Genomic DNA, 15,938 nt, shown 5'->3' on the forward strand with positions numbered 1-15,938 from the left:
GTCATACTTAGAAAAAAAATATACTTTGAAAAAAAGTACACGAATAATAGTGCACGAATGCACCCCTGCATGAATGCATCCCCAAGTTATGTCCACATTTATAGAAGGCTAGCTCTTAGATCTCACTTTTTTTTTTTTTTGGAAAAGGGTGTTTCTCCCCCTCTTGTTACCAATCAATCTAACTCAATTGAGACAGCAGGACACAATAAATGTAGTGATCAGATAAACAAATGTCCAGGTCTGCATGGATCATAAACCCCTTTGAAAAAGTTATGTGATCTCTCTACATAGGGACAAGCAAAAGTGAGTTAAGTATCTATTATTATTATTATTATTATTATTATTATTTATTGTTATAGCGCCATTTATTCCATGGCGCTTTACAAGTGAGGAGGGGTATACATAATAAAAACAAGTACAATAATCTTGAACAATACAAGTCATAACTGGTACAGGAGGAGTGAGGACCCTGCCCGCGAGGGCTCACAATCTACAACACAAACAAATGCATAATAAGATGACTAGCATATATAGCTATATGCAGGATTCAATGCCGAAGATAGAATGAATCAGATACCATCCAAGCCGCTTGCTCTCAGGGAATGGAGCAATAGACATGCAGGATAGTTCAGTTCAGGGAATGAATGATATGTTTACCATCCAAGCCGCTTGCTGTCAGGGAATGGAGCAATAGACATGCAGGATAGTTCAGTTCAGGGAATGAATGATATGTTTACCATCCAAGCCGCTTGCTGTCAGGGAATGGAGCAATAGACATGCAGGATAGTTCAGTTCAGGGAATGAATGATATGTTTACCATCCAAGCCGCTTGCTGTCAGGGAATGGAGCAATAGACATGCAGGATAGTTCAGTTCAGGGAATGAATGATATGTTTACCATCCAAGCCGCTTGCTGTCAGGGAATGGAGCAATAGACATGCAGGATAGTTCAGTTCAGGGAATGAATGATATGTTTACCATCCAAGCCGCTTGCTGTCAGGGAATGGAGCAATAGACATGCAGGATAGTTCAGTTCAGGGAATGAATGATATGTTTACCATCCAAGCCGCTTGCTGTCAGGGAATGGAGCAATAGACATGCAGGATAGTTCAGTTCAGGGAATGAATGATATGTTTACCATCCAAGCCGCTTGCTGTCAGGGAATGGAGCAATAGACATGCAGGATAATTCAGTTCAGGGAATGAATGATATGTTTACCATCCAAGCCGCTTGCTGTCAGGGAATGGAGCAATAGACATGCAGGATAGTTCAGTTCAGGGAATGAATGATATGTTTACCATCCAAGCCGCTTGCGGTCAGGGAATGGAGCAATAGACATGCAGGATAGTTCAGTTCAGGGAATGAATGATATGTTTACCATCCAAGCCGCTTGCTGTCAGGGAATGGAGCAATAGACATGCAGGATATACAGTAGGGGACATCTCACTTTCAAATTGTTTGTAGCATCTAGTGTGTTATAGAGGCCTGATCTAGAGGCCACCAAACAATTCTTCTGTTACTAAAATCATACAGTAGTGGGCATCTCACTTTCAAATTGTTTGTAGCATCTAGTATGTTATAGAGGCCTGATCCAGAGGCCACAAAAATTCTTCTTTCACTAACATCATACATTAAGGGATATCTCACTTTCAAATTGTTTGTAGCATCCAGTGTGTTATAGAGGCCTGATCCAGAGGCCCCCAAACAATTATTCTGCTACTAAAATCATACAGTAGTGGGCATCTAACTTTCAAATTGTTTGTAGCTTCTAGTATGTTATAGAGGTCTGATCCAGAGGCAACCAAACAACTCTTCTGTTACTAAAATCATACAGTAGTGGGCATCTCACTTTCAAATTGTTTGTAGCATCTAGTATGTTATAGAGGCCTGATCCAGAGGTCACAAAAAATTCTTCTGCTACTAACGTCATACAGTAGGGGACATCTTGCTTTCAAATTGTTTGCAGCATATCTTCTTTGTCATACAAGCCTCATCCACACTCAAACAATTCTTTCTTCTGTGACTAAAGCGATTAAGCATGCTATATTTCACATTGGAATTTACTGCCGCTGAAATTCAGCGCTTTTCAAAGTTAAAAATCTAATATTTAGCTGCTAATACTGTGCTCCTACCACACTGAGAAAAATGACAGGGAAAAAGTGAGGCCGTGTTGGAAAGGGAATTAGGCTTGATGTTCAAGGTGTATGTGGGGTAGATGGTAATGTTTGTGAAAGCACTAGTAAACCAACAACATCACATCCTATGCAAAGACAATTAACAACTTCTGTTACTGGACGGGTTCCTCCAGTACCTTCTTTCTTTGGCAGATGGCAAGCGCAGCTTTAAGTGGTCTCTCCTCCTCTTCTTCCACTTCAACATCACTTCTCCCTCTCTCAGCACTGCAGCCAGCCCACGGTACCGCAGTTGTGGTCACATAAAACATTGTTTCCTCCTATGCCTGACAAAGCTAAGATGTTGAACTTCACCATCTCCAATCTGTTGGTCATGGAAATGCTGCCTTTCTGCCTGGTAGATACAGACGGTTTGCAAAAGTTGATGGCAGTCGCAGTCCCCCAGTACCAAATGCCCAATCGCCATTAATTTTCTAAGAAAGCTGTGCCTGTGCTACACCAGCATGTCACAGCACAGTCCACAGAGCTCCTTTACATGTCCATGTTTCCCGTTCATGTGGTATCCATTTTTTTTCATGTACTCATTGCAACCTATGCTGCTATGCACATGTCCATGTTTTTACATGTGTGTACATGCAAAACACAAAAAGATATGTCCATTTCTTTCCATTAGCATGGATGATAAGGGCTAATACAAGTCTTTGGGTCTGTGAAAAACATGTACAGCACACGGGTGGCATCCAAGTGCCATCCATGTGCTGTACATGTGCTGTCGTGTTTAGCATTGCAAAGCAGAGGAGAAGTTTTATAATTTATTTCTTTCTTTATTCATATTGGAAAAAAAACAGATGACCACACTGATGGAAAAATTGTGTTTTTTTCTTTATTTTATGCAATCAAAATATACAGATATTCACCCGTGTCTTATAAACTGTAACGCACTGCGCATTTCGGACTACTTCATCATGGTGTAACCAGGAATATTTTCTCTTCCTTTTTATAACCTATGTCAGAATCTCTGAGGGATGTATCTCAAATTAAAACAGAAAAAAAAGAAAAAAGAAAATCCCAAAAAGGACCCAAATGAGCACATATACTATAGTAAGTAAATAGTAATAGTACAAGTAAATAACATTACTGTTAACACTATTTTGATAAAAAAAGAATCAAAGCCATCACACCTCGAGAAGGTGCACCTAATTGGGATGGTCCTATCTAGGGCGTAGCTCCCCTTTTTTTTGAGATGGGAAGCAATATAGATGAAGTGCCTATGGGCAGGTGTCTGAACAGTCAGGCCACGGTCCTACTCTATCTAAATTGAGGTTGACTGACACAAGTTAAGGTTTTAATACTAGAGATAGGACCGTCCTGATTGGGATAGACATGGTCGCAATTTGATAGCTTTTAAGCTTTTGTTGATCAAAAAAGTATTGACTAAGAATTCTATGTTATTTCCATGTACTACTATTCACTCAGCTCATGTTATTGGAAAGTTCATTCAGAAGCATAGGTGGCATAGTAACGTCCAATGATTGCCTACACCAGAACATTGTAAGGAGGCATAACAACAGTAGATGTGGGTAAGGTCTTATACACAACAAGGATTTTGGTACAGAAAAGATTTTTAGAACACAAATGTCAAATAAATCTGGAATTATATCAGGTCCATAGATTTTATCAAATTACATGATTTATATTTTTGTTTCCCGATTTAAGAGATACATGAAGGTTTTCGATTGAGTTACCAAAGTAGAGAGGACCTTCTCAGCGAGGGACAACATACATCTCATATGATCGGGGTCGTGAGCCATTGGTATTGGGTTCAGGTGTAATGTCCAAGTGTTTTCTATCCACTGTGGGCTTTAATGTAAATTTTTGCAGTATTGTAGTTAAGAAGAGGAAAAGCTCCATGCGAGCCAGGCCTTCTCCCATACACACTCGCTTTCCTAAGGACACATAACGATTACACAGGTCAACAACAAAAATTTTTTTTTCTGGTGTCCAAAATATTTTAATGAATTTGGGGTATTTTTGGGGTGCTGATTCTGAATATGCTATCAGTTTTGCCAGATTGGCTCAAGTTTTTGAGATTTTTGGTATCTTATTTATAGCACTTGTTGGTAAATGCGACGCATCATCTCATTAATTTCTTTGGATTAGTACTTGAACTGAGCAGTTCTCAATATAGTTTTGTGTTAATTAGTGTTCTAAAAGTTTGTTCATAGCTTGATTTTTGCACTAACTTTATGTTGTTGTCTGTTTTCCAGTGAAAAGCATGAACTCATCAAGAAGAAGTTGTCTTAACGATCCAGACTCATTCTGTTACATTTGTGGTGAATACACACTGCCAAAACATAGAAGAAACATAACAGACTTCGTAAAAAAAGTGTATTTTGCCTATTTTGGGGTTATGCTTGGGGACCAAGACAAGTTTTGGGCACCACACATAGTGTGCAAAGCATGTATCGAATTATTACGAAAATGGAGCAAAGGACAAAGAAAAAGCTTCAAATTTGGTGTTCCAATGGTGTGGAGAGAGCCAAAAAATCATCATGATGACAGTTATTTATGGTAAACACAGGTACAGGCACATCTTCACAATGAGGGACAGGCCTTCTTGCAGATTCCATGTTACTCCCATTTTCGTTTCTTATGCTTATTGAATCCTTGCACTTGCACTGCACAGAAATAACAGTCATCATGATGATTTTTTGGCTCTCTCCACACCATTGGAACACCAAATTTGAAGCTTTTTCTTTGTCCTTTGCTCCATTTTCGTAATAATTCGATACATGCTTTGCACACTATGTGTGGTGCCCAAAACTTGTCTTGGTCCCCAAGCATAACCCCAAAATAGGCAAAATACACTTTTTTTACGAAGTCTGTTATGTTTCTTCTATGTTTTGGCAGTGTGTATTCACCACAAATGTAACAGAATGAGTCTGGATCGTTAAGACAACTTCTTCTTGATGAGTTCATGCTTTTCACTGGAAAACAGACAACAACATAAAATTAGTGCAAAAATCAAGCTATGAACAAACTTTTAGAACACTAATTAACACAAAACTATATTGAGAACTGCTCAGTTCAAGTACTAATCCAAAGAAATTAATGAGATGATGCGTCGCATTTACCAACAAGTGCTATAAATAAGATACCAAAAATGTCAAAAACTTGAGCCAATCTGGCAAAACTGATGACATATTCAGAATCAGCACCCCAAAAATACCCTAAATTCGATGAAATATCTTTGGCACCAAAAATGCTGTTGACCAGTGTTATACACAATTAACCATCATTGCATAAAATACTACACATAAGATTTTTCACATTTACATGATTGGGTCTCCATCAAGATTTATGATGTGGAATATAAATAATAATTATAATACCTGCAGAAAATGGAATAAATGAATCATTTTTCTTAAAGCCACCATTGTTATCCAAAAAATGTCCAGGGTTAAACATATCGGGGTTTCTGAATTGTTTTGGGTCTTTAAGGATGGAGGTCAGGACTGGAAATAGCAAAGTTCCCTAAAATGTAAATGTATGAAATATGTGAACAAGTATAAAAAATAAAAATAAAGGAAACAAATAAACCAGCCTTCATTAATAAGTATGGTACATAGTGATTTCTGGGATTAGATTTTTTTTTTTCAGAAACAGTGCCATGCTTGCCCATGCACTGAATCAGGAGTTGCAGCTCAACGGTATATAATAAATTAGACCATGCAACATTATTATATAGTGAAAATGCTCACAGTGGGAAATTTTAGTCAGTCAACTGGAAAACATGCCAGTTGAGGTTGTGCTTTAAAACAAAATAATCATGTGATCCTAAAAATGAGACATCTATAGAGCCAGTGGAGGCAATAATTGCCAAAAAATTGACAATAAAGAATCATCTTAGAAGGATATCAAGTGGGAAAATCTGAGCCAATAAGGAAGCAGTGGGCTGACCCATATTAACAGCCTTAATCCCCATTCTCTTCAACTGATTGACAATTCACCATAAACTGTCTCGCCTCCTACTGCTGCTGAGATCTCACACTGCTCAGTACAAGCTGCAGCTGTCAGTCCATCTGGGTGGGTAAAGAATGAATACCCTTTAACTAATGAGCGCTTTCACTCTATAGTTGGACTTATAAAATTATCATTTGAATATTAGAATTATTGTGTAGATCCATTCTGTACACCATCTCTATTAGGCTTATGAGATCTATTTAATAAACTTATCATTTTGTACTGTGAAATCTGGTGACAGATCCACTTTAAATCAACACTCTGCACTTACAATTGCTCATTTCCCCTTTCTACCTGCTAATTCTTCTCTTTTCCTTTTAGGTCTATGAGATCACGTGATTAAAAACTGACTGTCTGAATCCTTCAAAGCTCTATGTAGAAACAAGAGGTCAACTTTCTCTGCATGACTCATGAGTCAAAGCAAACATTTAAGGCAGGGGGGAGACAGTAGCAGCTGGGTCAGGAGTTGAAAAGGGGAATGATAAAGGCAGGGAAAAGAGAATTCCTGTTTCTATATTGAGCAGCGAAAAAAGAAGAATTAGATGGGTAGAAAGGCAAAATGTGTAATTGTAAGTACACAGTGCTGTATAATATGATGACTGCTATATATGAACAGGATAAAAACTTTGATGAGAGTGTTTTTTTAAAGAAGATCAGCTTACCTTTGGAATATGGTAACCCCTGAATGTAGTATCTTTGCTTGCAGCATGAACCATTGCTACAGGGACAATATCTGCAAATCTTTGAACCTCATGAATCACAGCTTCGGTATACGGCATCTTACTCTTGTCTTCCATTGTTGGAAAGCGATCGTTGCCAATGACATGATCAATCTCCTTGTGTATCTTGTCTAATTACAGAAAAAGAAAATGTTATACACTATAGGACTATATGCTGTATATATATATATATAAGTTAGTTGTGTACTTTATCTTCTTATATTACCCTGTATTTCTGGAAATTTCATCAGTATGAGGAAGCCATATCTGATTGTCAAGCTTACAGTCTCTGTTCCTGCAACGAACAAGTCCAAAACTGTTCCCTGTAGGTTCATCTCATGAAATTCTGAGTTTGGATTCTTTTCCTCCTGAAAACATATTGACATTTTAATACAGATGAACAAATTTGCTTCAAATTGACAGAAAATTTTGGTTTCACCAGAACTTGAAGTTTTGAAATTTGGTTTCCTCAATTCAGGCTGCCATTGTGCGTGTCTCTTTTAATAGCCAGAAAAGGGTGAAATAATAATAATAACTAAAAATGTCCTGGTACAGCAGTTCCTCGCATGATCCCCTGTCTGTCTCCAATCAGTGTTCTCTTCAGTCTTCACTTATAGGGGCCTATGGTGCTGACTCAAGTGACATAATGAAGGAAGGAGGAGTACGGTGGATCCCTGGTGCGGTATAAAAACTTCCGACTTATTACAATGCATTTCAAAGTAGAGCCTACTAGTCCTTTCACAGGCATAATGACATCGTGGGGTGATGCACGTCAAGACGTTGCGTGAGGCCTACTGAGCAGCAGAGGTGCCAAAGAGTGAAGAAGACTGAGAACAGAAGAGTTGATAGGAGCTGGAGGGAGGAAGTGAGCGGGCAAAGGACCAGGCAGGGAGATGTGGTGCCAGGACATGTGAGGGGTGAGGTGAGTGTAACTTTTTTTAACCTCTCTGTTTATTATGCTCAGAGGTCTGGAAAGACCTCAGATTATTAAATAAAACATTTTAAGGAGCAATAGTTTTAAGTCATTGAATAGATTTAGTGCCAATTTCCCAGATGAAGTTGAGCAAATCTGACCAATTAAATTTCATCAGATTTGCTCATCTCTAACATTAGTTTAGTAATAATAAATGACAAAGCAGTGAAAACTCCTTCACCACTGGTAAAAGTAGCAAGGGTATAAATGGAAACCAGAAACAGTGGATCCAACCATTCCACAAAACATTAAGCTAGTATTATAAATTTCCTGTGCACAATCTCACCTCTTTCATCCTCATAAGGAAGCAGTCTATAAAATCCCGAGGACAATTTTCATCCAAAGTGTTCTGATGGGCTTTCATTTCCTCCGACACAAATTCTTTTAATTTTTCAAAACTTTGAAAGAGTGTCTGGTGAGGGCCAGGAATACGGGCCATCAGTTTTGGAAATAGGCTAAGAAGCTAAATATAAAAAATAAAAAAACAAGATTAAAATATTCATATGAAAAAAATTATTAACCATATTTCAAATTGAATTCAAATGTCATGTCTAAATTACAGTATATGGCAGATATTCATTAGATTATTGCTGCCTTATAAATTTTTGAAATATTTTTTTCCTGAAATATGCCTGCCTAGGCTCCAAATTTTTTTTCTTCTGAATTGCTTATATTAAAATTCCAAAGTGAACAATGTTTATCTCATATTGACACCTTACTGAGTGAGTGGCCTGAAAAAACGTTCCATAGCTGCCAAATGCTCGCTGAAAATATCTCGATAGGTAAAATGTTGAGTCCCTTCTGTCCGAGTTGGCCAGCATAAGGCCAAAATTGAAACTTTTTTATTTTTATTATTATTACCTCTCTTTTTTGTACACCACTGGTATGTAAAGTCTCCAATAATCCGAGTCATGGAGAAATTCAACTTCAACAGGCTTTACAATAGTATAGGCCCTATATAGATGGTTCACCACTGTCACCAATACTAGGGCCACAGGCAGATTTTTTTTCCCAAACACCCCCAGTATGACAGGAAATAAGCAAATAAAAGACCCCTCTTTGATACTTGCTTATGTTTGTTCCTATCTCTTAGGGCCTGGTAGGAGATGTTTTAAAGGTGTGTGATTAAGGTAGGGACTGTCTGTTTTTCTGGCAATAACTGGGTTGGATAGTGTAGATAGAAATGACTTCAGTCTTCAGTTATGTTACTTTGTTGTGGGCAAATGTCATTAAAGGGAATCTGTCAGTAGGATCATCCCCAAATGATACCTTGATATCTACAATCTGATGTATATTCCATAGAAATCCATTTTTTCTTAATATGTAAATGAGCTGTTAAGATCTGTGGGCCGGACATAGATCTTCTTGATAAACTCTGGAGGCAGATTATTTTAAATGAAAGGGGGTGATACCAGTGTGAGACTTGTAATGAATGACACTTTGCTCTTCTGATCTCAGTGCATATCTGTTTGCGTTTACAACAAACACAGTACAGCAGAAGTGAACTTTGTCTCATTACAAACACTTTGTAGCTGCAGTTGCAATCTCAAAGTGCTTCAGGCAGCCAGTGTGGGAGTAGGGGCAGTGCAGCAGAGCTGACAGCAGTGTGAGAGGGCAACTACAAATGCGTTTGTAATGAGGCATAATTCAGTTCTGCTGTGCTGTTAGCTCTGCTGTGCTGTTAGTTCTGATCTCATTGCAGAGCTGTGTATGATTATGAGAGCAAAGTAATATCAATGACATTATGAGGTTTAGTGGAAAAACAAAGTACAGCTAAGTCTAATTATGGTCTATGGGAAAAAGATACATAAAAAAGCTGAAAAGAAGTGATTACAAAACATACAACCTGAAGTTTTGATTATGTATTGTACCCTTCAAGAATTTTTTCATGACTTACCTGTCCCCAACGGCTGTTGAGCAGCTTATCAAAGGCTTGAATATATGATAGGAGAGACATAAATTTATTGTCTTCATAGTCAAATCTCACACCAAACACAACGGAGCAAATAACGTTAGAAACAGCCAGTCTTAATAAATACGTTGGATCAATTGGAGTGTCTGTAATAAATCATTTAGAATTAGTCAGTGACTATATCAATACTTCATCATCTTGATTTTGTTACAAAAATTAATCTAAAGTTGTACACTAATTGAATTCACAATATGTGTTATTCGTCTGATTTCCAGATCTGCCAAATGGCACTCAAAACTCTGTGTACAGAATCAAAAAAATTATCACTGAATTCATCAGTGGGAAAGATAGGTGCCGGACCTCTATCATTTAGATATTAATAATCTATTTTATTGTTAAGTCATTAATATAATTCTAGTGGAAAACCCATTAAATAGTCATTTTCCAACATGGGCAGTCAACTGTTGTAAAAAAAAACAACCCTGCCCTAATGATAACCCACCTTTGTTTATTACAGCTAAGTATAATTGATTTCCAATTGTTGTTTGCATCAATTTTAATCATCACCTACCTTTTATTTTCATAAATCTCTCTGTAAGACATTGGGCTTCTTCTTGGATTCTCTCTTCAATGCTCCTTTTTCCCATTCCAAAATTTCTCAACGTCATAATAGAAAATCGACGAAGAGTCTTCCATCTTTCTCCATTGCTCATAATGATCCCTAAAAGGTGAATTTTAGTAAATATTAATATTATATTCATATAAACCATTATAGCCAGCCATTAAAATGATAATGCCATTGGTATTATTGATGATGTCCCAGTAAAAATTAAAGATAATAATATTAGAAGAAATTAATATTTATTTCATATTCAGCCATTGAAATTCGTCTACCATTACTGTTAGTGATTTTTCTATGACAAAAATACCATACTAGAAAAAACTAATTTAAAACTTCCGAAGCCTTTTCTATAATTTTCTATCTTTTTACCGGTATGTTATGTTACAGAAGTACATTCTGGGACCCTTCAGGATGCAAAGCTCAGGTATGACAACTAATTCTATAATCCCTATAGCTATACACCCAGAAATGTACTTTTCTAGCCAAAGAAAATACAACATGTGGGTGAAACATTACCTTTTTTTGTATGTCGGAACTTTTCTGGCCACAAGTGGTGGACTCAATCTCAACACATGACCTTTATGTAAATCAGAAGAAAGTAAGCCAAAATCACCAATTTCAGCGGGAACAGCCAACTACATTTGAGTGTGGACCCCCTCACTCTCCCCTGACAGATAATGTTGGAGAAGCGATGGATCCGGTCAGTTGGAATTTCAATTTCAGATCCTTTTGGTTTTCAAGGGATATGTCACTACCAGAGTTGACGTGCAACTGTTCTGTTCTGGCAAACCAGGAGCAGCATGATTCAGAGCCTAGCTGAGCGATCCCCATCTACACACATGGGAGAGACTAGCAAATCAACTGGAAGGAACATGTCCACAGACCACACTGAACTAGTCATGTATCATCCTATAACTTCTAGTTCTTCAAACTATGTTTCTTCTGGCATATCAAAACATTTCAGAGTGAAAAGATGCTAGGCTGCAATTATGAAGCCAGGTTATGATTCGTAGTGCTCATGGTTTGGGCAAAATGCATCTAGTGACGAGTTCCCTTTAATGTTACCTCTGCAGGGCCCACTTCAGGGTAAATGTAGGATAAGATGACTTTTCCCGGCAAACAAGGCTGATCAATCTAGGGTTAGAAGAGGCAGGCCCGAATCAGCAAAATACAACTCCAGCTTCTTTTTAGAAGGTTCATATGTGTCTTCATATTGTGTCACTATAGACTTCCAAGTGCAATTATATTGTGATTAATGTTCCAATAAAGAAAAATGTATAGGCATATTGAAACTAAGATTTTTTCATTTGCAATAGAAGGAAGAAGAACTCTGGTTGAAGGAACAGACTTCACCAGAGAAGTCCTAGCTGTCCGGGAACCTTGGAGAAAGTATTCAGATATAAGGAATGGGAATTCTTAGAACTCTGTTTTGGTACTAAAATAATATGAGCGTGAAATGAACTTATTTATAAAGGTATACACTTTAAATCTTACCATAATCCTTAAAACCTGGTACTTCGATTTCTGCTCTACTACTGAACTCATCATCGTGGTCAACCAGTGCCTCCTTCACAGCATCATAGCCAATCAGTATGACTGCACTTTGGCTGGAAAAGTAGATGGTATACACCGGTCCATATTTCTCACTCAGCTACAATGGAATATAAAAATTTATATTTGGCATGGAATATTTATTATTTGATGAGTATTCAGGTTGTAAATGCTTGTAGACTAGAATTTTAAATAATATTTTGTGCAAAAGAATGGCTAATACCATGGTAGGACGAGATGTGGGTTAAAGTCTTGGAAGTCATTGTGAAGAGGAGCAATGTCAAAATTTAAAAAATAATAATAAAACCAATTATTTTACTTATTTTTTTTTTACCAGTAATCTCTTTTTACAGTGAGATTTTCAGCGGAAAACTCATTATGTCTGACAACTGGATTCCCAATATATTGTCCAGAATCAGAAGAACTTGTGGTCTCAGCCATTCAACCTCTTAGTGGCATATTCAATAGCAACCACATTATCAATTGACCTTCACAAAAGTACTATTGCAGGATAGTTTTACATACCTTATACTTCTCCCCAAATCAAAAAGACATGAAGGAAATAATGGGAAGTCTATGTATTTATGGAGAAAAGTGCAGAAAGCAAGTGTTACTGTTCTGCTCCTAGGTGGCCAAATGGTGACTAAGCAGCTACCTTGGTGATCGCTGGAACCTCTAGTGGTAAGGTCAGACTTGTGCGGCAGGTAGCTGCCAGGTGCCACTCCAGGGTGACGTCCAGCAGTAGCGACTCACCCCAAATGGCAGAGACGTTAGTTCAGATTCTCAATAGGGCAGGACGGCCACTTGGGACAAGTTCAGACTGTGCCGACAGGATGGCCATGGGGACAGGTTCAGACTGTGCACAAATCAAACCTGTCCCTGTGGCTGTCCCATCTGCTATCCGGAGACTGCACAGTCTGAACCTGTCCCCATGGCCATCCTGTCGGCACAGTGACACACTGGTTTCAGGAAACAGTTCAGGCACCGCCAATGTGGTTTCAGTGTCAGGGTTCAGTTCTGGGTACTCAACCCCCAATGTGGCAGACAAGGACAAACTATACTGGACCAGTGGTACACAGGATACAGGAACAAATTAAACAGACTAAGGACGGGGGACCTGACATCATACACTTGCACACACTAGCCACCTAACACTAAACTATAGCAGTTGCTCAGGCACCTCCAAATAAGGGAGGGTGCCTTTCATACAAGATGTCTCCCAGCAATTGGCTGGGAGACAGCTTGGCGGTAAGGACTTTAACTTAGTGCCACCAAGCTATTAGTTGGGAGTCCTTAGCTAACGCGCATACTGCCCCTTAAAGAACAGAGAAGTGCACGTGCTCACTAAGCATGCCACAGGTGCACAGCATGGTGTGCACAGGACACTTTAGGAGGTGGCAGGAGCATGTCGGGGGACTATAACGAAGGCCAGTGCAGTGAGTAAACCGGTGTCCCTGCATGGATGGGGAAGAGAACACCATGAAGAGGAGCTAGAACTAGCGCTACAGATACTCACCTCTTCTGGTTCCAACATTAGGTGCTGCTTCCTGCTTCTGTCACTTGTCTTATCAGTTCTTCAGGTTGCAAGTGCAACCCACTGCATACCTCCAACATCATGACTTTAGGGCTTATAGGCCAGCTTAAGGGGTGGATCACCAAGTGAGAATTCAAGTAGTTGACATCCATGCCAATCGTTACACTACTTTGCCATCTGTCCCTACAACTTCATTACAAACTCAGGTTTGGTAGGCAGTTCCAGTTTAATGAATCCACTCTGCTGTTTCACCAAAGATAGCCTCCAGATTTTCAACCCTACTACACTGATTGGCTCTGGTACATCACTACAATATGCATCCTTATATACCAAGCTCAGCTACATCATTGGGCTCTGCTATATTGTAACAGTGTGCTTACTACTATACTTTCTTATGTTTTCATCCTGCTCTTCCTGTATTGCATCATTATTTCATCCTTTGTGTGCCCAATAAACATACATTTGGTTGTCCGTTAGTGAACAAACTGAAATTACACATGTCCAAGTTAACTAGAATCGAACCTGTTGCCAGTCTAAAAAAATGATAATTTTTCAATCCTATTTCAGGAGTCATACATCTTCACTTTCAAAGCTGCTAACCAGTTCCTGCTCCTCAAATAAAGGGATAATTTTTGGATGCCTTATGAAAAGTCTTCTTCATTTATCAAAGAAAAAGGCTGTTGACATTCCTCAAACAAGGATATTTTTTGCATCTTCCCATGTGAAAAAGATTCAGCTTCTTCCATTTGCACTACCTGTGTATAAACACCAGCAAGTCAGACACCAGCCCCCCAAAACAGATATTTTTGGACCATTTTTATTTACATAGCCTAAAACGTCTAATAACGCAGTGTGTTGTTTAGTAGGCCATTCGTTACCAACCGATTTCCCTCAGCCAGATTAGTTGAGGTGATTTGGACATTAATAATGTTTGCAATAAGGAGCTCAAAAGGCATTCAATAAAGTCCCAGAAGACATCATCGTGTTATACATGTATTTTCATGGCAATCAGAAGCTTTGCAGTTTTGTGATTCACGGTATAGATATCAAATCGACTTTTTGGGGAAAATTTTGCAAAGTTGGCGAATTTGAGTTTTAAACAATTCACCCAGCTCTAGGGGCATGCTTACGATAGTTAAAAAAATACTTACATACCTTAACTAAAGTCTGTGGTAGATCAGAAGTGCCAATCTGCAGCATGTTCCCCAGGAGAGGTAAAGGTGTTGGTCCTGGAGGCAGATTGTTCTGTTTTATTCGATTCCTCCATTTAATAAGATATATTAGGATAGTGACTCCAATAGTTACTAATAGCGTAGCTGCAATATTCACTGCCATCCAAACGTGCACAATGTATGTATATTTAATCCTGATTAGAAAAAGCTGAGACACGGAACAACATTGTAAGCAGCATGTGATCACTACGGAAGGGTTGGGCGAGCATAGGTTAAGTGTAGAGTTACAGTCATGTTACATAATAGACTGTGGTGACTCCAGTTTGTCATGAGAACACAGCACTGTGACTAGAGCTATTGCGTGTGAGGAAAAGTGTATGTTCAGCATTGTGAAATAATGTGGCTAACGATTGCTTAGAAGTAGAACACGGGAATGAACAGTAAGGAATGGAGAAAAGTATTCTATGAATGGGTTGAGTAAAATAGATATTTTGTATGAAGGTAGTTCTAGCTGTCAATATTGCTAAGTCAATTAATTATTTTACTACAAATTTTCTGAAAATTCAGATTCGCCTGAGGTTTAAATAATGTGAGATCCAGCAAAATGAGGCTCATACAGTTGCCATATTGCTGGAATGTTTAGAGAACAGAAGCGTTAAAACAATCCATTTATCTTACTTTTCTTTTCGTTCGCCTCATTTCTATCATGCCAAATGGCCACATGTTCCTCTTCCTCTGTCTTCTCCCTTCTCCTTTTTTCTTCTGTCTTCTTCTGTTACGAGATCTCAGCATTATCATTCTCCACTAGGCCTTGCTCTGTCACATCAGAATGATTCACATAAGTGACTGCAGTCATGTGCGTTACTCAACATGTGTCAATAGGAGGCCCAGAAGCTGAGAAGAAAAGACAGAGAGGCCAAATGGGGGGATCGAAGAGGTATGAAGAGGGCTGAGGTGAATTTAAGATTTTTTTGTTCACTTCTTACTATGCGATTCAATTCACACTGAATGCAATTGTAAGGGGGTGTCGCTTTCCTACCCCTTTAAATGTGCAAACCCTTTAAATGTGTATGCTGTTATGTACATATTTATGATGTTGTGCGTTGTAGTATAGGGTAAGTGTAGGACCCGTCATCAGAAACTAGATGGGGCACTACAATGTATATAGTCTGTGTTAAGTAAAGTGTCTTCCTGTTTTATAGTCAGTAGGGGCCTAGTGCCCATGCTGGGCAGACAGTTGCATGACTTGCAACTTGCAAGCCATATACACAGCCATTCTGAGTCCGGACGGACAGAGGGTA

General features: G+C 38.6%; 1 protein-coding gene across 1 annotated transcript; it reads right to left on the reverse strand.

Annotated features, from left to right (window-relative positions):
- Positions 1–2,994: 2,994 nt before the first annotated feature.
- On the reverse strand, positions 2,995–15,613 carry LOC143805888 (cytochrome P450 2A13-like). Its single transcript, XM_077285632.1, has 10 exons — positions 15,316–15,613; positions 14,621–14,845; positions 11,875–12,031; positions 10,330–10,479; positions 9,744–9,904; positions 8,133–8,309; positions 7,100–7,241; positions 6,817–7,004; positions 5,524–5,665; positions 2,995–4,077 (listed from the first exon to the last, which is right to left on the reverse strand). Exons 1-10 carry the CDS (start codon positions 15,433–15,435, stop codon positions 3,896–3,898), a joined length of 1,644 nt encoding a protein of 547 aa, XP_077141747.1. The 5' UTR covers positions 15,436–15,613; the 3' UTR covers positions 2,995–3,895.
- Between the last annotated feature and the right edge of the window lie 325 nt (positions 15,614–15,938).

The sequence above is a fragment of the Ranitomeya variabilis genome, chromosome 2 (genome assembly GCF_051348905.1).
Source record: "Ranitomeya variabilis isolate aRanVar5 chromosome 2, aRanVar5.hap1, whole genome shotgun sequence".
In the NCBI taxonomy this organism is placed as follows: Eukaryota; Metazoa; Chordata; class Amphibia; order Anura; family Dendrobatidae; genus Ranitomeya; species Ranitomeya variabilis.

Coding starts and splice junctions, on each gene's coding strand:
- LOC143805888 (XM_077285632.1), bottom strand. CDS start 15,435: ATGATAATGCTGAGATCTCGTAACAGAAGAAGACAGAAGAAAAAAGGA. Junction 9,905..10,329: donor GAGATTTATGAAAATAAAAG/GTAGGTGATGAT, acceptor GATTTATTACAG/ACACTCCAATTGATCCAACG. Junction 4,078..5,523: donor ATTTATTCCATTTTCTGCAG/GTATTATAATTA, acceptor ATGTGTCCTTAG/GAAAGCGAGTGTGTATGGGA.